Genomic DNA, 27,775 nt, shown 5'->3' on the forward strand with positions numbered 1-27,775 from the left:
ATTAAAGTCTGGGCTGATGTATTGGTCCACAGGGTGCTGTCAGACATGAAAGGAGTAATTAGTATTCATTACTTCATACTCTGCAACATTCCAATTATTAATGAACTTCAACTGCTGGACTACGCCATATCTATCACAAATACCTTTCTAATCTTGCTTTATTAGGAAAAAAAATTCAACGTGCCTGACACAACTACTAAAATAAACAAATAACAGAAATGAGTCCAGAACAAGGAAAACTCTGCTTATTTGGTAATAAAGGGTTATATGTATTACCAGTGCCCCACAAAGGAGACCTGCTGCATCTTCAATGAGCCACAGAATGCTAGGTCATGCAATGCTGCTAAAATATTCACTGGAAGAAGCTATATTTGAATAGCTTCATATATTTGTGTTTGTGTCTGTGTGGATGTGTACAGCTCTGTTGTGCTGCATGGAAGCCTTTGATAAGTAAATGCAAAACTATATTGCTGTGACCCTTGTCCTTTTCAATCCAACTTCTTTCTACTGTTTTACATCCCTCTATCTCATGCCTTAAGACTTGTTAGACTGTGCAATTTCTGATCTCTTTCAGACCAGTACAATTCTAATTTTCAGTAGAGTTTCTTCACTATAGATTCTAAAAAGCAAGCTATATGATGTTACTCTGAAGTACTTCAAATACCATTATAGAAAAATGTAACAAAAAGGAATAATTTCAAGATCTCACAGTGCAGGGCAAGAGTGCATCTTCCAGGAGCTTCATGTGTGCAAGGAGATTTGAGCTGTTGTGTATTGCTTAGATTTACTGTGCAGGTACCAATGCCTGAAATATGGGAGGAAGAAGGGAGAAAAAGCTTGGGTAATCTACCCAAAAATAGATACCATTTTTATTTAACCTATCTTGCATATTTTCTCTTTTAAGAATCGGAAACTGCGTAAGTACTATAAATACTCTGAGTAACATTTGAGACCCATCCAGAAATGCTTCAGGGCTACCTCTGACGTTTTATCAGGATAAACATCATATCCTTCAACATGAAAAATCTATCTTGTTGAGGTGTTGTTTGATAACAGGAATAGATGAGAGGAACACTTTCAGGCTTAAAAATAAATTCACATTTGAGCAGAGAAAATAACATGGCATTTCAGTTCATCAGATGAAACATTTAATGAGTTTTACCAAGTTTACTCTCATGCAACCACAAATCAACATTATTCTTTAGGTAACAGTTGCCTTGAAGACTTAACAAGAACGCTGGAAGTTTTCATGAAAAGTGATGGAAGACATTACAGACTGAAATTCCCTTGCACCAAGGACTTGAGTACAAGCTCCTTTACTTTTCCTATTATCATCCTGAAAATGTATATCTAAAGGTATCTTAATTAGATATTAGGAAATATTTTTGATGATATTTTCTAAATTTGACAACAATTTTTCAAAATCTAGGGAAAAAGGGGGCATGGGAATGAAAGATGAGTTTCACAGACATCCCCCACAAAAGGTCAGAACATGAGGTTTCCCTCCCTTGTACCACCTACCACTCCTGCCACAGCAGTGTCAGACCAGGGAAGACACATTAACTCAGCCTCTCATTACCTGATTTGAATTTGAATCTCCCACTTGAATGCCCAGCTACAGACCTCTGGGGTGGAGCTCACACGGCTGTCAGAGCTGTAGTTCTTCCATTGGGAGGGAGAGGTCAGAACAGTTCCTGTACTCAGGTATTCGAGAAATGAGGCTTGTGAGTTTTGGTGCTAGCAGACTAGGTTTCTGGGTAAAAGTGAAGAGAGAGCAACACCACCGCTACGTCTGCCTCGATGGATTTGTGAACACTATCAACTGGACTGGTTTGACGCACAGGACATTGGCAGCAATACCGATGCAAAGAGTCTCCATCTCTGGCTTGCTCATCTCTGCCCTGTGTTGTAGCATACCAGCTTTTCCTCATTAGCCTTAGTTTTTTTCTTTTTTTCCCCCTTTTAAGCCAGTTCATTGATTTGTTTCATGGGGTGGCCCAACAAACAGTTATGGCATCACACTGCAAAGCGGAGGCATGGTTTTCTTATGCTGATATTGCAGCTAGAAATCCCTATATTGTTAAATCCGAATCCAGTCTGTCATTTCCAATGCTTTCCCTTTTGCTATAGATGCCTAACATGCAAGTGAAATATTTTCTTTTTTGGAAGTAAAAAAAGGAAAGATTTTCACTTTGGGTTGAGAAACTCACATGCATGTCTGTATTGTATTTCGACTCCAATTTGCGAATTGAGAAGAGAATTTTGTTATCTAATCATACAGATACTAACATATTAATATCCACTCATCACCAGTTTTTAGCCATTGCATTTTAAAAAGAAATAAATAACTTCATGAAGGGTTATGAAGTAGTAAGCAAAATGTGTCAATCAAAGCAACATAGATCCAGTTGTCATGGAAAAAATCCGATTACTCAAGTATACTTACTTTCCCTTTTTATCTGTATGTCTTCCAAACAGGGGATCAAGTATGGGATCAATAGATTCACCCATGTTTTTGATTAGTACAGTCTCTCCACAAGCCAAAGCTCTTTCAATGGTCTTCAGAAAACTTAACATGAAAAATAAAAAAAAAAAAAACAAACCCTCAAATATTAGATAAATGCTGGTCATAGAAAGATTTCTTTTATATATTAGAGTTGGAGAAGTTTTTCTAAAAGAGCATGGTTAAACCACGCAGAACTGTTTACAAAGAACTTCCCAGTGGTTAAGAGCCCGACAGTTTTGAGTTCAACATCTTTACACCTATGCTTTTACTAGTCCCCATAATAAACAAAAAATATATTGCTGGGGCTTTTCTTATAAGCAAATATGAGGATATAGCCCCACATTGAAGCCATTGGAATTGACATAGAGAAGTTGGGGGGGCACATATATTTTTTAGCTTTTGCTGTTTTTTTAATTATATGTTTTTGTGGTATAGCTTTTGGTACAACCTCTTCTACACTATAAATGCTTTCTTGAAGGCATGGTATCTGAATGACTTGGAAGCACTCTGTTTCAACAGGCACCGAGAAGAGGGTAGATAATCATGGAAGGATAAGTAAGCAGACAATATAGCTTCATGCAGAAGGGTACTGCGGGGTACGAATGAAAATTACAATTATTTGTGAGGGTTGGAAAAAGAATTAAAAAAATCAGGGCAGGTGAGGGAAAAGAGTTTGTTCAGAGGAGCAGACCAGATAAGCGGTTAGATAAATAAATTTAACACTTTGTTTAAAAATGAGGCATTACCGTGACCATTTACTGCACTGTGTAATTGCTTGTTGTATCTGAAATTCAGTAAAATAAACTCAGATAGCCCTTTGAAATGGAGCAGCTAAATCTTACCTAGTTGTCTCCCTAAATCAAAGTAAACATGAGAAAAGATATGAACAGATCAATTACATGCAAGTGCTATCAACTTACATATAATTCTGTAATAGTAACGAGAATTAAAAACATGTTTATCAGCAGAAGACTTGATAATTGGCTTTTGCCTTGAATGCTGTACACTGGATTGAATCTTTCCCTCTGTAAGGTGCACGTGCTGTGTTCTGCTGACTAAACTGTACAGTATAAGCAGTGTCATATCATCGGGATTTGCACCTTACCTATTAAAAAAGTGACTTGCCAGTCATAAGAAGCATACCTCAACTTTCACTTCATTTTCTCCTCAACACCTGAAAATAGCATAAAAAAGGTCCTCTTTCAAGCACCATTTTAAATGGAAAAAGATGCCATGGATAAATAAGCAACAGTGATGTAATATTTCAAGTCTTCATGTAAGCGCATTCCAACAAACACCAATGCCTTACAAAAATTAGGGGAACTTCAGGGCAGTAAACATGAAAGCAGGTTCTTCAGCATGCACATACCCTTTCTGTCCTAGATGTATGACTTTAAGGTCAGCTCCATATTTATTCTCTATCCATTTAATTCCCTGTTGCTGGGGATCTATCATCGGAGGCCAGCACTCACAGTTTGTTAGAATAGTGGCATTTTCTGTTGACATCCTATCACTGGGCAGTCCCTGGTTACTCCACGGCACAATCGTAGCATCATTTGTCAACGTGGCAATCGGGTCCAGGCCTTCCGTCACAAGAATAGGAACCTTTGAATCAGAGTGGAATATAATCATCCAGCAAGGTTACCAAGCAGCAAGACATGACTCAGTGCAATGCACAGGATAACTGGGCTGATATAAATTAAGGCTTTTTAGGCAGAAAAGTAAGGAGGATCCCTGTGGAGTCTCAGATACAAAAAACTATACTAGGAAATGTGATGAGAAGCAGCTTATTATATTTATCACGGATTTAAAAAAACCCTGTTTTCATTTAAGACATTTACTTCATAAAATATATTTATAGTTCAATAAAGTTAAAAAAGCACCACATATTATAAATTTCAGTGTATATGGATTCTGATGTTGCAAATTCAATGCTCATGTATGCTCTTAGGCAGGCATTTCTGGAACATAAATCAGTATTTATCTACACAAAAATGACAAAAAGAGGATTCCCATGGTATCTTATTAATATAGTTCAGCTATACGCTAACAAGGTCAAGAGCCAGCAAACAGGACCATCTCCAGGGGCAGAGGCAGCCTTGGAGCTCCCTGCGTGGCACCAGCTGTGGCAATGCTCTTGTGTGAGTGCCTGTTCACTAAGTAGGAAGCTGCGATCTCCACGGACGCTAGAGCAGCTGTTAGAAAGCCACACTTGCTGGATACTATCTTGTCACAGGCATTTACAAGGAGATGAAAACAAAAAGAAATGGAACATCTGAAATCAGTGCTTACCAAATGGGTATGGGTGGGATGGGAAATGCCTTATGCAACACAACAGAGTAAGAGAAAGTGAATAACTAAGTTATTTGTAACACAAAAGTGCTAGTGGAAGCATAAAAGATCTATGCTGGATGCCTGGAATTAAATTTTTTCTTACTGAAGCAAAGGGCAAACTCCCACCAATTCCTACACGATGTTATCCCAGGCTTCCTTATTTGTGATTTCTGGATTGAATTCTAAACCCATAAATTAAAAGAAAGCACAGCATCATCAGTATTTAGCCTGAACTATCTTCTACCCCATTCAGAAGTGTTTTAAAAACTCTTCCATCAAAATTTTCCTCCTCTCTAGACATGCATAGTCCTTAGTGCTGGCTTATAGACTGGAGATTCTTTTAAAAGTGCCCACTGAAATAAAAAAGCATGTAAATCTGGTGGTTATTTATAAAGAAAATAATTACATATATTTAAGTTGAGCCAAATTTGCACAATTATTGGTATTACTTAGAATGGCACCATACCTCTAGTGCAGTTTCTGTGGTACAATGTCATAGTTACCATATTATTACAAAATACATACCACCTTAAAATTGTCTAACCCCTGATTATAATCACAGAGCCCAAAATAAACCTAACTTTTGATGAACTTTCTGAAAATACAAGCACAAAAAGACCAACAGGCATACATTCCCCTCTGCAAGCATGCAACGTATTTATCTCCCGTGTGTAACATATTTATCTAAATATACCAGAAGACTGAAAATATGACTTGTTTTATCTCTGGGCTGTACGGCAAGCAATACAGTCATTTCCATGAGCTGAAATACTTCCTTGTGGAAAACACTAGCACTGGCGTATTTTCAGGGTTTCTAATACAAATTTTCACACAATGCAAAAAAACATTTTAATATATAGATACATCTATTGTCTCCATATCTGCACAAAACTGATACTTCATGGCATAGAGCTAGTTGTGGTTCCTTCTAAAGAGGACTATTAATAAACATCTGTTTTTAACACCACTTCATAAATGCATTTCTCTCCTCTTTTTCACTCTTCCCCACTTGCAGGGAAATAATCAAAACTGAAATGAGGTATTTTATCTCACTGCTGTTCAGTGAAAGCATCTTAAAAAGTAAGAAGTTACAGTATGGATTATTTTTATTTATAAAAACGTTAAATCCATTTCAGAGGATTCTTAAAAGAGTTAAGAATGACATTTATTTCAAGAGTCCCACTACTGAAAATGAATACACAGGGGTAATTTGTTCTACATATCAGCATTAAGCTGCAAGGTAGAAGGAGGTTTTTGAGAAAGAACTTTATCCGCAGACAAATTTTCAGTGGAAAAGGACAGAGAGATGTTCCAGGCAAAACAAAGCTCCACACAAATTGGTGACTGTTAAACTCTCACACAAAGGAAACATCTACAAAAAGACGCCCCCGCGGTTCTGAGTGCTGACCTTGGGAAGCTTGGATTTGGCTTTAACTGTATTTCCAGAGTGTCTTCAAGGCAACTCAGCTTGTCCGCTTTGCCTTAGCTTTATGATTTAAAATGGGGTAAGAGTTCCACACGTCACATATTTCAGAGAATAAACTACATTGATCGTGATATAAAGCTGTGATTTGTGGCACATGAGAAACAGGAAACAAGTAGGAAGAGGTGAGAAGCATTTGCAGCAGTAAGGAAGAAAGGAACGGTCCAAAGCTTCACAAGGAAGGATGGAGAAAGGTTTGCAGAGACAACTCTAAGTGTTAGAGCCTTTATGCATTTATTGAGTACTATCACGGTTTACTCCTTGTACAGAGAAATGGGGATTATCATAACTACATGCTCTTCCTGGAGCTGAAAAGTTAAACAGAATAGGTCTCTCTATACAGCTGTATCACTATTTATAGCATTTGCTGTTACACAGGTGTCACAAAGGACAGAATTTGGCACTAAGATTTGGAAAGGAAAGGGATTTTCTTTTGTCAAAGAGAACTCAACCTCTCTCTCCCATTCCCCTCAAAATATACCTGTAATCTGAGGAAAGTACATGTGTGTGTGGATATATATACACACACACATATGCACACACATATATATATACTGGAAAACAAATACCTGCAAAGAGTATTTTATAGCCACTTTTAAATACAGATCTGTATTTCAAATTTTTGAAAGACAGCAACTTTAACAAATCAGAGTCTTCACTGGAGACTTCCATTTTGTACAGCAAATTTTACCTTTTGTGACTTCAGAAAAGCAATCCAGAAATGGTCCATCAGTTCCTGGTGATACTGTTTTGTGAAGGGTCCAAAGTAAGACACAAATGCTGCTGTTAATAAGATGTCACTACATAGTTTTCTTTTGTGCTTTGAGGTTTTCAACAGACTGGCTCCAATGCATGTTTTCAGACTGCAAAGCAAAATTAAAATGGTGTCTCCCAAACAACTTGGAAGTGGCAGAAGATTTAATCTCCACATTAAAAACCAGAAGCATGCAAAAGCATGACAGGGAAGGTACTCTGTTAGCAAGAGATATACTTCCTAAGCCTGCAAGGCTGAAACAACCCATAATTTCTGGTGGCGATTTGAAGCCTTTGAATCTGAAAAAATAGGATGGAGCTCTTCACCAAGTATTCTATGTCCTTCCCTTTTCTGATTTTTTTCAGTAATGGTGCTTTTGCCTAGACCAGATACAGTATGGCAGACACACGGCAATACTGGCAGCATCTGGCATACTACTGCCAGGTAGAGTATGGCAGCAGTGCCTTGTGCAAAGTGTAATCATTTCCAGCAAGATTCAGAAAATGCAAGGAAAGAAGAATATTAAGAGACAAAAAAATGAAGAAAGGAGAAAAAGCTGTTTCAACCTCAACAAAGATGTGACTTCTATTTTTTTGTCACATTTTTTTCCAAGGGAAGGGGCGAGGCAGAAGAGTTGTAGGTTTTTTTCCTCTTATTTGTCTGGTTTGTTTTACCTACTAGCTACAGAAGTTTTACTGAGTTAAAAGCTGTAATGATCTGGAATTTCGACAGGAGGAAAGACGAGGGTGGTCAAACACACAGGCTGCCCAGAGAGGCTGTGGAGTTTCCATCCTGGGAGATATTCAAAACCTGACTGGACATGGTCCTGGGCAATCTGGTCTAACCAATCCAGTTTGAGCAGGGGTATGGACTAGATGATCTCAGAAGGTTCCTTATAGCTTCAATGATTCTGCCAAAATTTAACTCTAGAAATTGTTTTCTTCATATTTTTTTTCCCCACAGAGAGCCCCGATTTCTGGAATCCCTTGTGCACTTTGCAGAGTTCATCTTAACCACGCTTACCTTGGGATATTTTGGATGAATAGTCAGGAACGGTCTCAGATATTGATGATTTCTTATTAGTAGCTATATGGTAAGCTGTTATTTTATTCCAGTTACATTGTAAAGACAGCCCTCTGTCTATTTAAAATGTTGAAATGGTGGCTAAAGCATTTCAGAGAAATGAAAGTATCTTCTTTAAAGAAAGTTAACGTGGATCAAATCACCATCTCCTTTTCAATCAGAATTTATGACATGGTATAAAAACCAAACAAGCAGTATTTGGCACATTATACTTTGATTGTTCTGTGTATACAATTCCCAGCAAAGGAATAAATGTATGCATGAATGTATGCTCAAATAGTTTCAGCATGGAAAGGAAGGTAAAAATTGATCATCCATTAGAGTCATCTTCAAACTGATGAAAATCTAGATGTAAAATTGGAATAGACTGCCATAACCTTTCTTCCTTGTTTGTACTGTTTGAAATACTCAGGATAAAATAAAAGTTGTTTCACAGTTTGTTCACTTGCATCAGGGAAACCTCAGGAAATCATTCTCCAGTGAGCAGAGGGTCTGAAGCAAAGAAAGGGCGAGCATGAAAGAAGGAAAGCACACTGTTGAACAACTTATAAGGACTGTCCTTTACCCACTGTCCGTACAGACCTTATTTTTTCAGAGCAATGACAGTAATCAAAATATATTTTTCTGGTCCTTTACATGATGCAGTCAAAATCAATGAAAATCACTGAATAGAAAGCATCCTCCGTACTTCAAATAATTTAATGTAAAATGCTTGCATTTTGCTGGTGCTAGCTGGTGGAGAGCTTAAAAGAATACTCTTAGATATGGTCATCCTTGAAAGCCTTAAAAATGTATAAAATCAATCTCAAATAACAATCTCACTCTCATTTTAAAAATAAATTTCTATGTGTGCAAAAACAAAGTAACAAAATAATTGTTAAATTTGATATTCATTAAGTATTTTTCATCTGTATTTTTCAGAAAAATCAGAAATATTTACTGAAATGGTTAAACATCCTATCCTGTAAATACAGACACAGAATTCTACGATAACAGAAGACTCAAACTCTTTTGTTATAAAATAGGAATATAAAATACCCACTAAGAAAATGGAAGTATCTTTAATCAAAGTACTGCGGTTAAAAGAGTTAGCATTTAAATGTTTCACAGTGGAAATGCAGGAACTCAGTGTGTGAAGGCCTCCTAAACCCTGGTCACATTCATAAGAGGTGCCCAACAAATGACAAGTAAAGGACTATTCCTGTTGAAAGCTTTAACAGCAATCTTTGTAATGTAGCAGGGGTTTGGTTTTTTTTTTTTTTTTTTGAAGTATTTTAGACATTCATTTTTTCCTACAGAAGTCATTGGATTCTTCTTTAAACCATTAACTGAAGGCAACAAGACAATAAATCCATTAATTTACAAGCGGGCTTTTTTGATTTATCCATTCTCTCTTCTTGTTGTCACTGACTGGTAAGTCATAAACAATAAAAAGCACCCACCTCATTCTCCAAAATAGCTTTGAAATTTGAAGATTTACTAAACATAGAATGATTGTCTATTTAAATCTTCAGTAATTTTACCATACCACCCAAGCACCATAAATCACTAGTGACATTGGCTAACAAGGGTTTAAGAGTTGGAACATGCAGTGTAATAAATTTCCAGACAGTTAAAAATCACTATAATTTTATTCTAATGCATTATAGATTGCCTGTAATGTCATCCTGGCCGGGGTGACCCATTTCTAATTTTGAACAGCTGTTCAGCTCGGGAGTTAGTTAATGATTAAATATAAATTGCCTGATTTATTAGTCTGAATGGTTGAGCTTCCAGGTCAATGCTATATAGACAAAATCATCAGTCTTGATGCTTTTCAGAAGTTAACTGTCTCCTGTTCTAGTCAAAAAGAATTTATTCTCAGAGGAAAAGACTTGACGTTCTCAATTAATCCTTTTAAATATTTCCCCCCTTAATCCTTTTAAATATTTCCCCCCTTAACTTACACAATAAGATCACTAACAAAAACTCAAATGTTGGAGAAAAAATTCTTTTAACTGTGTAGAAATCTTCAAATCCAAGACTTGGAGACTACCTATGGGCAAAGGCCATTGGCTTCCACAGAGGCTTTGTGGGTCTGCCGGGTCAGGCTAACAGTGACTGTCTCAGACATCTTGGGGCGAACAAAAGTTTTCATATGCAGATAGTAACAGTGACTTCACTGTTTTTCTACCAAAGAAAAGATTATTTACACATTTTATATTTCTAGGCATATTAATTTCAGAATTGGGTATCAAAATGGATCTGTTTTAATTGCACTGAGAATTTTTTATATACTCTTACATTAATTTTTTTTCTAAACTGATTTAATCTTCTTGATTGCCAGCCTCTGCTGAGAGATTTACAGAAACAAAACTATTCACCCTGTGATCTTAGAAAGCAAGGTCACAGGGATTTTATGAAATCCAACTTAAAATATTTATTCAGACTGCCTTGGGAACTCAAGTAGTAGTGTAAATATTCTTTGTACTTTTTATTTCCTGTTATTTACACTTATTTGTCAAAAAGGAATGGTTAAAATTCTAGATGATGAATTGAGACAGCACAATTTCTGTACAGACTGAGGAGAGACTGCACAGCAAAGCTGTGGCTGACTTGAATGGTTACTGACCGTTAAATAGGCATGTGTTAGCTTTAGTGATGTTTGTCTGCAAATAAAGGTAATAACCACACTGAAATATATATAATTTTAACATAAATACATTTCATTCTTATTTAAAAATTAGTAGTTTCTGCAAAAGGAAAAAAAAAAAAAACAAAAGCAAACAGCAAATATCTGATTGGTGCCTTCCACTTATTTACAATCTAAAGTGCAACGGGGGCAGATGCAGGGTGACTCCATCCTGACCTACAGGATTATTCAGTCTTTCTGCTCATTAACTAGAGGCTGCCCAGCCTGTCACAACGTGTTCACAGTTGTGTATAAATGTGGTAACTTAGTTATCAAGACTTCTTTCCAGCAATCATGCCAATATCAGTTGCTCAGCAATACATGATTTTTAGGAAATGCAATTGTGGTGCAGCACATTTTACTTCTCAGGATTTTATCATGGGTTTATTTGTGGTTTGTTTGGGTTTTTTTTCCCCCCATTTAAATGATTTCTAATAAGTGTCATCTTGTGCCTGTCCTGCCCCCCCCCCCCCCCAGCCTTTTTTCCCACACTATCCTTAAAAATTTAAGTTTAACCTCATGCTCAATAAAACATTTCAAATATTTCAAAACTCACACTAGCAAGAACATTCAGGCAAGTTCTTCTTACCTCAAGTCCCTTGACCAGCCTGTTGGCCAGCTCAATAGTTTTGTTTTTTTGATTCACATCATCCTGACATCGGACTTTCTCGAGTGAAGCTGTGAGCTTACGCAGATTGCTATCCAGAATCTATTCAGAAAAGGGATAGGTAAATACTATAGTTTAAGGTTTGTTGGTTTTTTTGGTGTTGCTCTTTTTTAAATTTTATTTTATTTCATTTTATACAATATATTTTAATGACAATAATTGTAGACGGTACCTTTAAGTCTGAAGGATACAAACTTTAGAGGAAAGGTTTTGTTGTACTCTGTTCTTTCTACAGCTCCTGGCACGATGTAAGTACGCTAACTAACAACAATTTGGAACAAACCCATCATTAGGATACTCTACCAAATATTTATTTAAAATGTGGAGATCAGGTGCTTGGAGATAACAATAGGAAGAGAAATATTTCTGTGTGATGACAATGGCCTGTATTGCAGTAGGATCTAGAGGTCCCAGACAAAACTGCAAGTTTATTGTGCTAGATTCAGTAACAAACATCCTAGGCCATTATAATTAAGTCCTACGCATTCCGGAGTATTAAAATTATGCCAGAGAGAAAAAAAATTGCAAGAAAATAATTCTTATTTTTATTTCGTATATGAGCCTGGTGGCCTACGAAGATCCAGCAATTTGCTCTTGGGTGGTCAGGATGGTTTCAACAGTGGCAAAAAACAAGCAGATCTCCTGCATGCCAGCCCACACCTTCACCAAATATCTTTAACCACACTTTTATGCACTCTGCTCAAAAGGCAGCAACATGCCCTCCCTCTGCTTTCAGGGATTTCATACTGAATGTACCTCAACTCAGTAGCAGCCACTGCCCACCCCCAGCGAGCCCCTGTAAATTCCCTCTCAGACTGCTCAGACCCTTTCTTTTCTTCATTCTCTGTCACTCCTGCTATGCAACTGGTAATTTGCTGAGCTGAAGCATTTTCTCCAGATTCTTTTAGGATGACATGGGATTTTTAGATAAAATCGTGAAAAAATGTTTCTATTAATGCCTACTTAACTAAGACAGCTGAAAGATGCTTGGCTGAGGAGCTATCCTGTTATCATTGTTGAAGATACAACACCCTGTCTTTCTGAAAAAGTCAAAAAAAATACGATAATAATCAGTCAAGAATAGTTAGTCAACAAAACAAGGGGGAAAAATTACAAGTGTCTTTTGGTCATAAAAATAAAAACTCCAAACTAATGCATCTGTTCATCAAAAAGGACCAAAAAGAGGAAAAGTACCCACAATGTGTCTATCTCAGTTTTCCCTTTCACCAGGAAGATAAACACTTACATTCTTTCCTACTCTATCAGAAAAAAAAGAGAATCCTTTCCAGCTCAGCAAACGAAGAAGACCTAATGAAAAGAAATGGGTTAGAAAACTCAGATAGTTGAGTGATAAAAGCTAAGAGGTTAACACCTGGAAAAGTACTATTTTTGCAAATAATCAGGTGAGGCAAAAGTTGAATACAGGAGCAGGACTTGAAAGACCATTTTGAAAAAAGAAAAGACAAGGCAAGACAACAGAGGCTGCAGCAGGCAAGTTGCCTGAAACTGTTTTGTTTCTCTAGAGTAATTACAGAACTAACAACAGTGAGTTCCACTTTAGAACAAAATTTTCCCATCTTGGGTCTAATGGAAGAACCGTAACAGAAGCAAGGAGTATATACCTCCACAAAAGCTCTGTGGCTTTGCAGAATGAGAGTTAGAACTCATCTGCCAAGTTTAGTGCTTGAATTGATGGTGTGCAATTGGGAAATTTCAAAATAATATATAAATTAAAAATAAGAAATTAATTGGTAAAGGGGGAAAGATTAAATTACAACTTAGAGCTTGATAAAGAATGTTGGCTTGATTTCTTAGGGATAATGAGGCAGCCAATCCACTTTTTAATGGTGATGGATCTTAAATTGAGAGACTAATGAGGACTTCTGCTCAATAAGGGCATCTCACAGAGATGGGCTCTAAGTAAAATTCCATCAGTCTAGCATGCAGAGCATAAGAAGAATGAACAAAGAAACAGTTCTCTATTCTCTTTTTTTTAAGACAAACTTATTTCTAGGCATTTCAAGTTTGCCTGCATTGTAACATAGACCTGACCATAGTTCAGGTACACTCATCCATCAAAGGCTCGGGCAGTAAAGATGGCAAGAACATTCTTCTGCAGTGAGACAAACAGTAAGGAATGCCTCAACATCTCTGTGGGGTTTGTTTTTTTTTTTTTTTGGTACATAATAGCCTCCTTTATCAGAGCACTTCCTACCTCATGACTTTTCAATAGGAAAGGTGTCACTACAAAACATGCCATTCCCTTTTGTCATTCTTTCATAGGATGTAACATAAACAAAGCATAAGTCTAGCAACAGCAGGATTACATATGGCATTTTACACCCCAGTACTCTAAATTCTATGGGATAATTCACATGTTTTAAAAATGCTTGTTATTGAGAAAGTTAGTGTCAGGGAACTATGCTCCACAAATCACAGCAGAGAGCCATTACTTTCCACAGCAAGCCTGCTGGACTGTGCCCTTGTATAATCCTTGTCAGAGGGTATTTTCACTGTATTTAAGTGCTCTTATATGTTAATAGTAATGATTGCAATGATAAATAATACAAATTGTACCATCTCCTCCAAAAGGATGAACTTGGCCCAACTTTTTAGCCTCAACACTAATAAACATCCTACCTTTCCTTCTCTTTTTTTTTTTATATATAATAGTCATACTTGTAATATATATGTGAATGTAAAATCATAATTTTCACAAATATTTTTGCAGCTAACTTTAGTCTCTTTAAAGATGAAAATCTGATTTAATTTTACTAAAAATGCTTAAAAAATATTTTTGCTTGTGAAGAAACAATCCTTTTTTCTATTTCCTAACATGTTTTTCTTTCCATTCACTGTAAACATAGAGCAATTGTTTGACTGGATGGACAAATGTATGTCTTCGTATATTAAAACTTTAGCATGCAAGAAAGCATCAGTAGGCATCACCATCCACGGAGTATTTTTTTATCATCTTTAAAACATTGTAAATGTTTAAAATGACATACTGTATTAGTATTAATGCCAGTCTGCGTATATTTGATATAAAAAAATTACTGTGACAATATTCATTACAATATTGCCCCTGTTTTATAAGAATTTAATTTCTCATTTAAAGATACATTCTGGAAGCCATGAGAAGTGGAAGGTGGCTAGTTTAACTGTACTGTCTAGACCAAAGATGTATTATTGATTACTAACAACTGCACCAATTATCATCACTGAAAATTGCTGGCCGCAAAAACTTCCATATGAAAAATACGTACAACTCTCCTTCTCTCTCTCTTTGCCAACAGAAAGAAGCTGAATTATGAGTCAGGGAGCACAGAACATCCGTGAATGCAGGAGCAGAGACTACTAACAACTGATGCCATGCCTTCAAGTCTATTCTTTGGATAGAGCAAGATGGGTACGAGACAAGCAAATAAATGACCAGAAGGGAAAAGATCAAGAAATGAACTGAAGGATAGGGGGCAACTGAACGTGTGGATTGATGCCTAGATAATGATAAGAGAAACTCTAATGCCACTTGAAAGGTATTTAAAAGAGATTAGATAGAAGAGTAACTGCTTCATTGCTCTTACTGAATTTGTTTAGCTCCGGAATAAATAGGACTACTAAAGGCTAGCATTCATAAATGACATACAAAATATCTCTCTCTTCTGTACTGCTTGATTTCATGCAGATTCAGATGAATTTGCACTGGTGGAGTACCTTCTTCTTGTGGGCTCTACATACTGGCCTTGTGCAAGTTTAAAAGAAATTTGGCTCTTCAGGGGATGACTGACATGGCTGCACAGCACTTCTACTACTCCTGAAGAAGAGGTGGTGTGTGAGGTAAAAACTTCCCACAGACTGGATCCAGTCAGCAGGCAGCCCAGATAGAGATGTAGAAGAATGTTCATATATCAAGAGTGACCATCCTTCAACATTAGAGGACTTCTTGTTTTTACAGACTATGGATGCATACCACTGAAATAAGGAATAAGAGCTTTCTACAGGCTGATGGGGTACAGAGGGTTATCAGCAGCTAAGGTAAATAAAAACTAGGCACTTGTCACTGAGAAGTGCCTGCATTGTTCATTTTTTTTTTCCAGAAGAAATACAAATTTGCCTTCTCTTTATACCTGTTTCACAGACTCCCTTACACAGTGAGTCATAGCTGTAAAAGGTGTGACATGAGCCAGCTGGAATAGGCTGCACGGGGCAGGGGTGCACATTACAAAATACTGAATGCAAACATTAAATGAAGCAGATCGAGAAGTTACCATGGTTGGAAAAACGGAGCTGATAAAACTTTGCTAGATGTAAAACTCTCTGGAAAAGTGGAAGACAACTGATGAATATCTATATAGCACTTCATTCTAACTCTAAAAATGGATGCCAGCAAAAAGTCAATGTTTTCCTTTGAATTTGCATGTTTTCATCAGCTAATCCTGGTTAATGCTACTGCTGTACCTAACAGTCTTCCCTGTGGGACATCACGTTGAACGTCATGTCCTTTAACATGTGGATTGATATAAGTTTCCAGCTGAGGAACGCAAGCTGATTTTAAATGTAAGATTGAATAGTGCAGTTCAGGATTATTGAACAGGGATGAAAACCTACAGGCTAAGATATTCACTGTTGACCATGTTGTGCATGTTTAGATGGAGAAAAAAGCTGAGCCCAGAAAGCTAAGCTCTGTGAAATGCCAGCTCTAACTACGGTTAAAACAAAACCAAGTAAAGCGGTGGATTTCATGGAATTAATGAGTGTCAATTCTGTTAAAAAAGCAAAAGTGCTAAAACAGGAAAGGATCCTGTTCTGTACCCACCAGTCTCCAGTGCTCATTCCACCTGCTGAACCTTACTAATGAATTCAGCCTCTCATCATCCTCTAACATTTCACAGGTAGGTAACTGGGCACTAACTATCAGAGGAAATGCATCTCTCAGCCATACAATTTTTGACAGTTGAAACTTCTTGGATGAACATTTTATAAAGTGGGTGTCACATGCCCAACTTGTTACAGTTCTGGAAACTTCCTTCTAAGATTCCTAGGTTGTTTGAAGCTCTGGTGCATGCTAATTTGCAATTTTTTATTTTTCCTTCTAGTTGCCAGTCCTGAGGAAACTATCAATGGCTTTTATATAGACGTGTCTTCATGTTATGCACTACACTTTTAGACGCTTTTATCATTTCCAGTCTGCCACACAGCTATTAGATAAGACGTAAGTTAAACATGTAATTAAAACTAGGTTACTTCAATCACTTTCAAATCTTTTCTTTAAATAACATTTTAAATCTTCTCAATGAACAAGAAATTACATTCTTTCCTTTCTATGAGTACAATAGATACATAAATCATTGTTAGTCTAAGCGTATGTAAGTTTATGCACAGTATACCCCATTTGGATACAGCATATATATAGGTAAGTAGTTCACGGAAATGAATAACTTCAGTCACATCACACATGGAAAAAAGCATGACAAATTAGATGAGAATCCTACTGCTAGCTGGAATTTGCAAGACCTTTGAATGAACAACATTTTGCATTGGCCTGTGCAAAGAATTGCACTGTAACTGAAGCTTTTGAAGTGAAATATTGGGAGACTGCATAGGAGAATACTTAAAAATAGAGACTGTACATTCTTCTTGAGAAATGACATGCAACATGCGGACTGCAAGAAGCAAACACAGAATTGTCCAAGAGGAATAATACGCCTTCAAAATAAAATTTTACCAACAATCCTAAGTAATTAAATGGTGGATTAAGACATGAATTAGGGAAGTATATAAATTTTTCAAGTTTCCTTGTATATAAAAATTGAATCCCTTTTTGATATCTTCAAATTCTGGACTGAGTCACAGCTCAGTTACAAGAAACAACCCAAAAGTAAGTCTTCCTGAGTAAGATCTGTGCAGCAGTTTTTAGTATATCATTATAACACTCTCTTACCACTCACTCTCTTAAGTGTTACAAATACATTTTAGCATACATAATATACACACTGCACAGACAAGTATTTCCTTTTTATTCTTCTACTGAAGTTCATATTCTTGTAAAATATTACTGGATGAACCAAATTTCTGCTTTATTTTGGAATCATGAGATGGTATAGGCTAGAAGGACCTTTGGAGGTCATCCAATCCAACTCTCAGCTCAAAACAGGGCTAACTTTAAAGTTTTCTTTGAATTATCCACAATCAGCCCTGGGTCTTCTTCCCTAAACTACTAATGAATAAACAACAATCAAGAAGTATTCATAAAAAGTTCAAATATTTCATCCCAGTATGTATTATTTTGCATTTATCATCAGTGAATTTCACCAGCTATAGTATTCTCCATTCAACAACCTCATGAGGTCTGGAGCTCATTATTGCTATGAGTAAGACCTACCGGAGAATCAAAAATTACAGCCACAGCTCCTTAAAAAAGTTCATCACGTTGATCAGCTATGGTATGAATCAGTTATAAAAATAATAGTTTTAACTGGATCCTCCCACCTTGTAAAAGGAAGACTGATAACTGCAGAGGGAACTGCGACTTTGTCTGCGGTGCAGAATTCTTCCTGCTAGGAACTGAGCATAGCTGAGACAAAAACTGTTGCTAACCACCTCCAGAAAAATTCATGAGGAAATAAAAAGGGAAGTAAATAAATATAAAAAGACAGCACTAGATTCAAAGTTGGAGGCTTACTGAACTGCAAGATCACCTAAAACAGGAAAAGATTCTTTGAGATACTATCAGGCAAGGAACAGAGATGCAATAGTGCTCTCCTTTGAGCAACACATTAAAACAATAAAAGATTCCATGAGTTTCAGGGGTGACTGCCGTGTATTAAAAATAATTTTAAAAAAATTCTTTAAAAAGCCATTTTAGTCCAAAAAGTATTTGCACTTAATAAACAATCCTCAGTATAGATATGCGAAATAAAAGATTCTTCAGTAAAGATACCTTTTAGTGTAGATACAAGCTTCACGAGGGCAGATGTGCTTTGATCTGAACAGGCAACTCCAAGGTCACAAAGCTAAGGCTGTACTGTATGAAGGCAAAATACTTGCTGTAGCAGTTGATGGGATTTTTGGAGTGAGGGGCAGAGGGGACCAGAAGAGGAAGAGAGATTGTAAAAGCTATCTTTTTTTACTCATTAAATCTGCATCGCTTTCAGAACAAAAAAACTTGGTACTACAATAGCAGGAGGAATAACAGGAAATTCCTGAAATAAAGAATGAAATTCTGAGATACCATAACTCACAGATTTCTGAGAGTTTCAGTAAAAATGAATCTTGCCCTTTCTCTTAAATTGATAATTTAAAATGATAATTTAAATTGATAATTTAAGAGAATACAGTGAGAATAATCCCCACATTACATTTTTGTTCAGCCTTCATTTATTGCTTGACATCTTAAGTTGTGAGATTTCAGGTCTAAGCATTACCAACAAAAAAAGTCTTAAGCCAAGTCAAAGCCTTCTAAACCCAATTAATGCCGTGCCTTAAAGCCTTCTTTATTAAGTGAGGGTAATTAACTTGCAGTAGAGAAACTCCTTCCACCCACCATCTCCCAAGATACCACAAGGTGTCTTTGTCTGTTTCAAGAGCGCTTTGCATTGCAGTTGCTCCATCAAATGAATACTTAATAAACAACAAATAATCCCTCTCAAAAGTTCAATAGGTACTTGGTGGTAAGGATGGTCTTTGATTCAATCATTAACTCAAAAGACATTTGTCAGTAAAAGACTGTAATCAAAGTTTCCACTTCTATGTGCATGTGTGCATGCATGTGTATATATATTTAGAGGTCTTTCAAAAAATCAAAGGAGATTTGATGTCATTTTTATGATATGTTTAATGACAAACATAAACACAGATGAGCATGAGCTTCCAAAGCCTTTCTGGAAGTTATTCCTATATTCTAATAAGTCATTACTCATATAAACACTTGGCATATATTCCTTGTAAAAATCACAGCTAGTTATTCATATCAACTGTTATTTCAGTTTACTAATCTATTGCTTATAACGTGTCTAGAGGGCTTTAAGGAAATTCGGTAATTTCTGATAAGCAGTTCCATGTGCTACCACCGAAACTATGGAATATTATTCAGTAGGTTTGTGGGAAAAAATAGTGATAATCCCTAATAAAAACATATCTTTAATACTTGAACTACGAAGTAATAAAAAGAAATAAAAATAAAATAAATTAACAAAATAAAATAAATACATAAATAAAATAAAACTAATAAAATTAAGCGAGCTCAAGATATTTGAGAAGAATGCTTATTAATCAAGCAGTACTTACAAGAAGCTTTTTCCTGATGGCTTCTAGTTTTTCTGTAGCTGCTGCTAATTCAGCATTTGCCTAGGCCAACACACAACGTTTTGGCTCTACCTCATAATACACCTTGAAAAAGACATATAACATAGGTACATTAGACAAGAAGTTGGTCTCACATTCATTATAAAATTTGCAAATGATTCCTGATAAAAGACTTTCAGATAATCCTAGTAGTCTCTCATTACATATATTTGTTTTAGAGCCATCTTTCTACACAATAGTGAGACATGTGGAGATTTCTTTCATTATTGACCTAAAGATGACAGAAGATTTGATTATAACCTACATAAGGATATGTTAAGCAGAACTGAATGCATCCTCACTGGGTCTACTCTCAAACTAAAATTAATTTATATGTATCACTTTCATGATTTTAGGATACAGGTAGAAATCAGACAGGCATTAAACTTAAGTAGATTTCAACTAAAATTGATTAGCTTTTTACTATTTTATAATCAAATGATAGCCTGCTACAATACTAGGATGAATGGAGAAATCCTGCTGCCAGGTGCTCAACGGAATCACAAGCGATAAGCTCTGTCTTACACTCCAGATAGCCAGACTCAAATGGATGTTTCAAGTGAAACGTGTACATCTGGAGAAGAATATTTCCCAACTGTTGCATCATAATAACAATTGAAAAGTCCTGGACAGCCACATGTTTTTCACCCCTTTCTACTAAAAATAAATACATGTGTACATACTGTTAAGCACTGAATACTTCCCATTACATTCTCCCCAGAACACTAAACTGAGCTTACCAAAATAATAAAAAACTTCAATAACAGAAATTTCCCCCCATCAAGTCAAGAGAGGAACTGAAATATATAAATACATCATTGAATTTTACTATATTGATGACCCAGGCACAGAGACCAGCTGCTGCAAAGGATTTTGCATGAACATAATTTCAGCTGAAATCTGGATCTTTCAAGTAATGTTCCTTGACAATTTTCAGACAATTCTGAAGAATATGCTCCTTATCATAGTTGATTAAAGCTTGTGTGAAGTCATCAACCTGCAAGAAGAGACATTCCAGTGCATCAATCCTTTTCCATTTCAGAGAATAAGAAGCTAACTCCTACTATTATTGCAAATGCAAAACTGGAATCCTGCACTAGCTTATTGTTTTGGAAATGTTATGCAAAACATTCAGCAAAAAATATTATTTTCCCCCAAATGCCTGAAGGATTCAACCTCACAAATACATTTTTATGATTTTATGATTCATTTGAGGAATTTGGCAGAGATGAGATAAATACAATGAAATGCTCTCCCTTTGACTTTTCTTCTATTTTTGCAATTAATAAATCCCAGTGGTGCTCAGGCTGGCTTGAGTTTGTCACCAAAGGTACATGGAAGAGAACAATACAGGATCATATCTTATTCCCCTAAATTCAAACTGTAAGAAAATGACATTGTGATTTAGTTTCTCTTCTCTGGCTCTCATTTTTAACTATTCTCTTCCTCTCTCATCTCAGATACTATATGATGTCCCATTGATCATTACCTTTTCTTTAAAGACTTTTGTGGCTTTCCAGCTTCAGTCTTTGGGCACTTTCCCTTTATATGCCAGTAAAACCATTACTGCAGCAATAACATTGGTTACAGCCACTAGTGGGCTGGTGAAGGCTTTTAGTTCTGTAAGATTAACCTGAAAAAAGAAGATCAGAGGAACAGGTACAGAATCGTGCAACAACAGTGGATTTGCTCCATGGAAGCTCTCTGATTACCAGTGTACAACTCTCAGCTCTTTGAAGACTATTACTAATTATTTTACATGGTGAAACTACTCATGATCACAGCCCTTCCCTTTCTCTGCAGTCCTATGTGCAACTTGGCCAAGTAGGGTGATGGGAAGTGTAATGCCAGGTCAGCTACAGCAGTTGCCAACCTGTTGCTTTGGAGCATGCTGCCCAAAGAAGACAGAAATTTGATTGTGCTTGGCAGCTTGGCGCCGGAATGACAATTTAATAGCAGTGAACTATTTGAACAATGAAACATTTTTTTTGCAGGCATCAAACTGTATGATCTTTACCTTATTAAGCGTGTCTAAGGCTGCTGTAGCAGCAACAAGAGCAGGTTCAGCTTTCAGCAGGTCATCCTCACATTCTTTCTGTCCCAGATATACTTCTCATTGAATTGCTGCTACTTATTAAAAAAACAAATCTTAAGATTTATATTGAAAACTAAGGCTGTAAATCAAATCAGCGCTGCTTAAGCACTCACACTTACAGTGTAATGACTGTATACACAAACAGATTTTAAAACCCATTATTTTATGTTATGTATAAAAAAGACCTCTACAACTCTGACACTCAAGCAGGTTTGTGCTCAGCTCTAGACTCCATCTGTTCTGCATGGCGAGAATTAACATCTCCTGTTTCGACTACCATACTGCAGAAGAGTCAGCCTCACCTCCATGCCTGGGAAGATCATGGAACAGATTCCTCCTAGAAGCTACGCTATGTCACATGGAGGACAGGGAGGTTAATTGAGCCACCAGCATGGCTTCACCAAGGTCAAGGCTTGCCTGACCATCCTAGGGCCTTCTGTGATGAAGTGACTGCATCAGTGGACAAGGGAAGAGCTACGGATGTCATCTATCTAGACTTCTGTAAGACCTTTGACATGGTCCCCCACAACATCCTTCTCTCTAAACTGGAGAGATACGAAATTGATAGGTGGACTATTCGGTGGATAAAGAATTGGTTGGATGGTCACATCCAGAGAGTAGTGGTCAATAGGTTCAATATCCACATGGAGATCAGTGATGAGTGGTGCCCCTCAGGCGTCCATACTGTTATCAGTACGGTTTAATATCTTCATCAATGACAGAGACAGTAGGATTGAGTGCACCCTCAGCAAGTTTGCAGATGACACCAAGCTGAGTGGTGCAGTGGACATGCCTGAGGGATGCAATGGACAAACTCGAGAAGTGGGCCCATGTGAACCTCATGAGGTTCAACAAGGCCAAGTGCAAGGTCCTGTACCTGTGTTGGGGCAACCCCCGGTACCAATACAGGCTGGGGGACGAAGGATTAAGAGCAGCCCTGTGGAAAAGGACTTGGGGGTACTGGTGGATAAAAAACTGGACATGAGCCGGCAACGTGAGCTCACAGCCCAGAAAGCCAACCATATCCTGGGCTGCATAAAAAGAAGTGTAGCCAGCAGGTTGAGAGAGGTGATTCTGCCCCTCTACTCTGCCCCACCTGGAGTACTGCATCCAGCTCTGGGGTCCTCAGCACAGGAAAGACATGGACCTGTTGGAGCAGGTCCAGAGGAGGACCACAAAAACGATCAGAGGGATAGAACACCTTTCCTATAAGGAAAGGCTGAGGGTTCGGGTTGTTCAGCCTGGAGAAGAGAAGGCTCTGGGAAGACCTTATTGCAGCCTTTCAATACTTAAAGGGGGATTAACAAGAAAGACGGGGACAGACTTTTTAGTAGGTCCTGTTGTGATAGGATAAGGGGTAACAGTTTTAAACTAAAAGAGGATAGATTCAGACTAGATATAAGGAAGAAATTTTTTATGATGAGGGTGGTGAAACACTGGAACGGGTTGCCCAGAGAGGTGGTAGATGCCCCATCCCTGGCAACGTTCAAGGTCAGGTTGGACAGAGCTCTGAGCAACCTGATCTAGTTGAAGATGTCTCTGCTCATTGCAGGGGGCTTGGACTAGATGACCTCTAAAGGTCCCTTCCAACCCAAACAATTCTATGGTTCTATGATTCTAAGAGCTCGTGGGCCAGACCCTCAATGACAGCTGAGTTTTGCAGTGCCAGGAGTGCCAAAATGCAGCCAAAGCTTGCTTCAGTAAAGCTCCTATATGCTGTACATTAGCTAGCACATGCAGCTGCTCAGGACTAAAGTCTTACATGTAGTGAGGATAATGTGATAAAGAGCCAGGGACAGAGGGATATGCTGGCAAATCAGCTATCTACGATCATTAGAAGTTAACAGGCTTCTCAGTGACTTATGACATCATATTGTACCTGCTATTTCTACTAAAGCAGTAGTTTAACCTCTGGGTAGCTAGATCACATTTATTCTCATTGCTCCAGAGAGAAAATTTGGTATACAAAGTTCCTTTCTTCCCTGCTGTTCTGAATCATGAAGCATCTCTGCATGTTGCTTTGCCCTTTTAAGGACAATAGCATGAGATAGGAGGTGGAAACCTGCTGACTACCCCCTTTGTGGAGAAAACACACTAAGAGACATGAATAAGAAACAGAATAGCTTTGGATTGGCATACCAGAAACCATTTTTATTTATGCTTATGGGCAAATGTCTGTATCATCACAAAGAATCTTTATCTGGGTTTTACAACAACTGGATATTCTCCATCATCCTCCTCTGCTCAGTTTTGCAAACTACAAAGTAAGAAAGAAGTACTGATGCTTTATCTGCTAAAAATGATTTATGCCTGAAATATTCACTTTTCAAATTCTCTTCTTCACAGCCTGCTTTCATTCTGACCTTGACAACTTTGTGTTATTCTTATTATCATGTTAAATATACGTGCAGTTAACCTGATTAAAAAAAAAAAAAAGTTTTACCTTTGGCTTACTATAGAAAATATGACACTTCCACACAATTTTGGAAGCACTCACCAGGTTGACAGTGAAAGGAATATGGGTCTTTCAAAGACCAGTTCAGATCTTGTAAGACTAGATCTCTCAGGTTAATTAACTAACTATTGCTTAGCACAGCCTCCTCTCCTTCAGGGCAAAGAAGGACAACACACTACCACCACAATATTGTTAGAGGACTATGCAACAGCTTTATGAAATTTCTGTTAATTTCTGTGAGACTATAATAAACCGCATACATTTTTTAAATCAGTACTGGATTAATAGATTTCGTGTGATGCCAAATTTCTTTCTTGCAATATTTCGTGTGGTAGTGTCCTATGCAAGTAATGCTTTCTTTGTCATCTTGATATCCCAGGACATAAAAGAGAGGTACAGCTGTAAGAAGAGTAATACATATTTATGTTTTTTTTTTTTCTTCTAGATAAAGCTTTTAATATCTCTTGCTGAAAAATTGCTAGTATGAAGACTGTCCTTCTAGTAGGTGTACCTGTCTACCAGACTGTGATCAAGCAGTCTGTATGGATGTGAAATACCACCCGTCTGCATGGATGCTTTTGAAAAAAGGAGCCTGTAAGCTTGTGAAGACACATCAGATAGCGAATGCTCCTGGTTGTCAACAGAAACCTGGAGATCACTGTGTGAGATACAAAAATTTAGAAGGACTCCTGTGTTTAGGACTCTCTATAGAAATACTGGAGGATGCAAAGGTAAGAGATTTAGTAATGCAGGATAGGAGACCAGGTAAGGTATCTGTACAAAAAAGCTGGGAAATATTAGGGCAGCCTGTTACTTCTGAGGAGTTGTCGAACACAGGAGAGAACTCAATCACTTATGCCATTTCAGTATGCAAGCTGCAAGCATTTCATGATCTAGTTCAAATGCAGAAGCTGGAGCTAAACAAGAGATGTATGGTGGAAAGAAAGTAAAGACTTTTCACTAAGATTTTAAGAGCCATGACCTTTTTTTCCTCACTCCCCCATTTTTCCCCTTTAAGGGCTCCCCTTTAGAAATAGAAAATATATATATATATATATATATATATATATATATATATAAAACTATATACAGAAATAGAGAAAATACCAGGGAGCCAATAGTCAGTTCTATTGTCACACTGGAGGTTTCCCTAAGCAACAAAACATTCGCTGCATTTTTAGGGTACAGGTAAATATAACAGATTTGTCAAACCAGCCTCCATCTACTGGTAAATTTGCCTTTTTCTTTTAATTCCTCAGTTCCAAGTCTGAAACCATAGGCCTCAACAAGGGAGAAAACAGGAGAAACGGAAACATCCTATATGAAAACACTGTACTTAATTTCAGGTTTGAGAATTAAACAGATACCAATCCAAGCAGATTTGTCAAAACGCTTATTTTGGTTTAACAGTGGCTTAGATCGGTGACTTTACATCAGCTAGCATCAGTTCATAAGCGAAATCTGAGCACCTCCACAACTTTCTGCAATGATTTAATTATCTGTTTAAAAGCTGATTATGATTTCATTGGTGCAAATTTATCTGGTAGAGTAACCCTGGAGGGTGTTCTGCATCATCTGCAATTGTGTATTTGGAAGATTAACATACACATTTTTAAGGACACATTGCCTGGGGCTGGAGTTAGTTATATTTGGTTCATCTTTATCCTTGTACCTCATGCTCCTCTCACAGGCCCATTTCCTGTCAGGTCTTGCTTAAACAACGTCTAATTACAGAGAAAGAGGATATTATAGTGATCAAGATGTTAATACTTGGATCAAGTGCTATGCATTGGCAGTAACAAGCCTCTGTAAGAATTTAATATCCTTACAAAACATGTTTCTACAATTGTTGGGGGCAATTTCCATGTGTACATTTATTACATAGGACACACAGAGACACTGTCTGTGGAAATAACAAAGATTAAAATTCAATATGCATTACATTACAAATGACAAGTTACTAATAAAGTTAAATATTTCCCCCATCTCTTGTGATATAGGTTTTAGGATGAAATTCTCAGTGTTTATTGGTTTGCATCTTAGCCACAACATATTTTTTTAAATTAAATACTGCATATACAGTTGCAGTTTTGGTTTGGTTTATATTTTCTCTAACACGGTTTGAGACCCATGTTACTGAAATTAACTTAAAGTGAAAAGTTTACAACAGCTAAATGCTCCTTCTGTTAAAGTTTTTAAGGATGTAACCAGGTGAGCAAGTATTACATTTACAGTACGTAGTGCTGCTAACATGACATGGTATTTTCCATTAAAACAAACAGTTAATTTAAGTCACACAAGTTGCATTATAGTTCTGTCTCTCTTTTTTCTTATGCTTAGTTATTCTTTGCTTGCTGATACCCAAAGGAAATATGGGACAAGTTAATTTTTTTCAGGGGAGAAAAAAATTAAAAAGAGCAGGTGGCAGATAAGTCTTCTCAAATCTACTTCCCCTCACAAAGAAATGAAGGAGCTTTTCATTCCTGTCTGCAGAAGTTTAGTCCCCTTCACATCAATAACTTCTGTTGTGTAGAGCTCTTCAATGATGGCTAAATTGTTAGAAAAGCTGGAAGCAGTGTGCCCTTAACAAACAGATCATGAGTAGGGTGGCTCAAATATACCATGCAAATAAAGAATGTACTTCAGCTGAGGGAGGTAAATCAAAAAAGCTGGTCAGCCTGGATCCATCTTTGCTCCTAATCCTCAGCTAGTGTCCCTATCACCCATATACCTAACACCATGCTCTGCATGTTTTCTTCCTTTGAAGGGGTAGGTCCCATTTCAAAAGGCAATGGCATATGCATCTTCATCTGTAAACCACTCCGGCTGGCATCATTCAGAGCACACAGCCAGTAAAATGACAGCAGTGTTACTACCTCTGTTTTAAAACCTTAGCAGTGTCACATTCATAGTCAGACCCTTGTTGATTACTATACAGATACGTAGCTCTGCCACATTTATGGGGCATCCAGAATGACCCCACTTTTCCTAATGAGTCTGATCTAAAGTGACTTCCACTCTTCACCTTTTCTGAAGTAATGCTTCACTCTAAGGCAATACCTCCAAGGTATTTACTGGCTTAATGCTGTAAAAGTCAAAAACCCCTTATACACTCCAGTTTGAAATCTGTATGTCCTGGTTTCAGCTGGGACAGAGTTAATTTTCTTCCGAGTAGCTGGTATAGTGCTGTATTTTGGATTTAGGATGAGAATAATGTTGATAACACTGATGTTTTAGTTGTTGCTAAGCAGTGTTTACACTAGTCAAGGACTTTTCAGCTTCCCATGCTCTGCCAGGTGCACAAGAAGCTGGGAGGGGGCACAGCCAGGGGGGCTGACCCAGCCTGGCCAAAGGGCTATCCCATACCATATGACATCATGCTCA

The 27,775-nt window shown here is 37.3% G+C and overlaps 1 protein-coding gene across 1 annotated transcript in view; it reads right to left on the minus strand.

Moving 5' to 3' along the window:
• DNAH11 (dynein axonemal heavy chain 11) overlaps positions 1-27,775 on the minus strand; it is a gene marked incomplete at both ends in the record, with an annotated part of 151,645 nt that overhangs the window by 30,697 nt on the left and 93,173 nt on the right. The window contains 13 exon segments of the mRNA XM_082329513.1: positions 2,447-2,569; positions 3,876-4,111; positions 7,015-7,129; positions 7,131-7,186; positions 11,421-11,540; positions 19,785-19,844; positions 19,848-19,886; positions 20,656-20,730; positions 20,734-20,838; positions 21,331-21,363; positions 21,367-21,474; positions 21,859-21,954; positions 21,958-21,968. Coding sequence (XP_082185639.1) covers positions 2,447-2,569; positions 3,876-4,111; positions 7,015-7,129; positions 7,131-7,186; positions 11,421-11,540; positions 19,785-19,844; positions 19,848-19,886; positions 20,656-20,730; positions 20,734-20,838; positions 21,331-21,363; positions 21,367-21,474; positions 21,859-21,954; positions 21,958-21,968 — 1,177 coding nt within the window.

Source organism: Platalea leucorodia (assembly GCF_965183815.1).
Source record: "Platalea leucorodia genome assembly, chromosome: 1".
NCBI classification, from domain to species: domain Eukaryota; kingdom Metazoa; phylum Chordata; class Aves; order Pelecaniformes; family Threskiornithidae; genus Platalea; species Platalea leucorodia.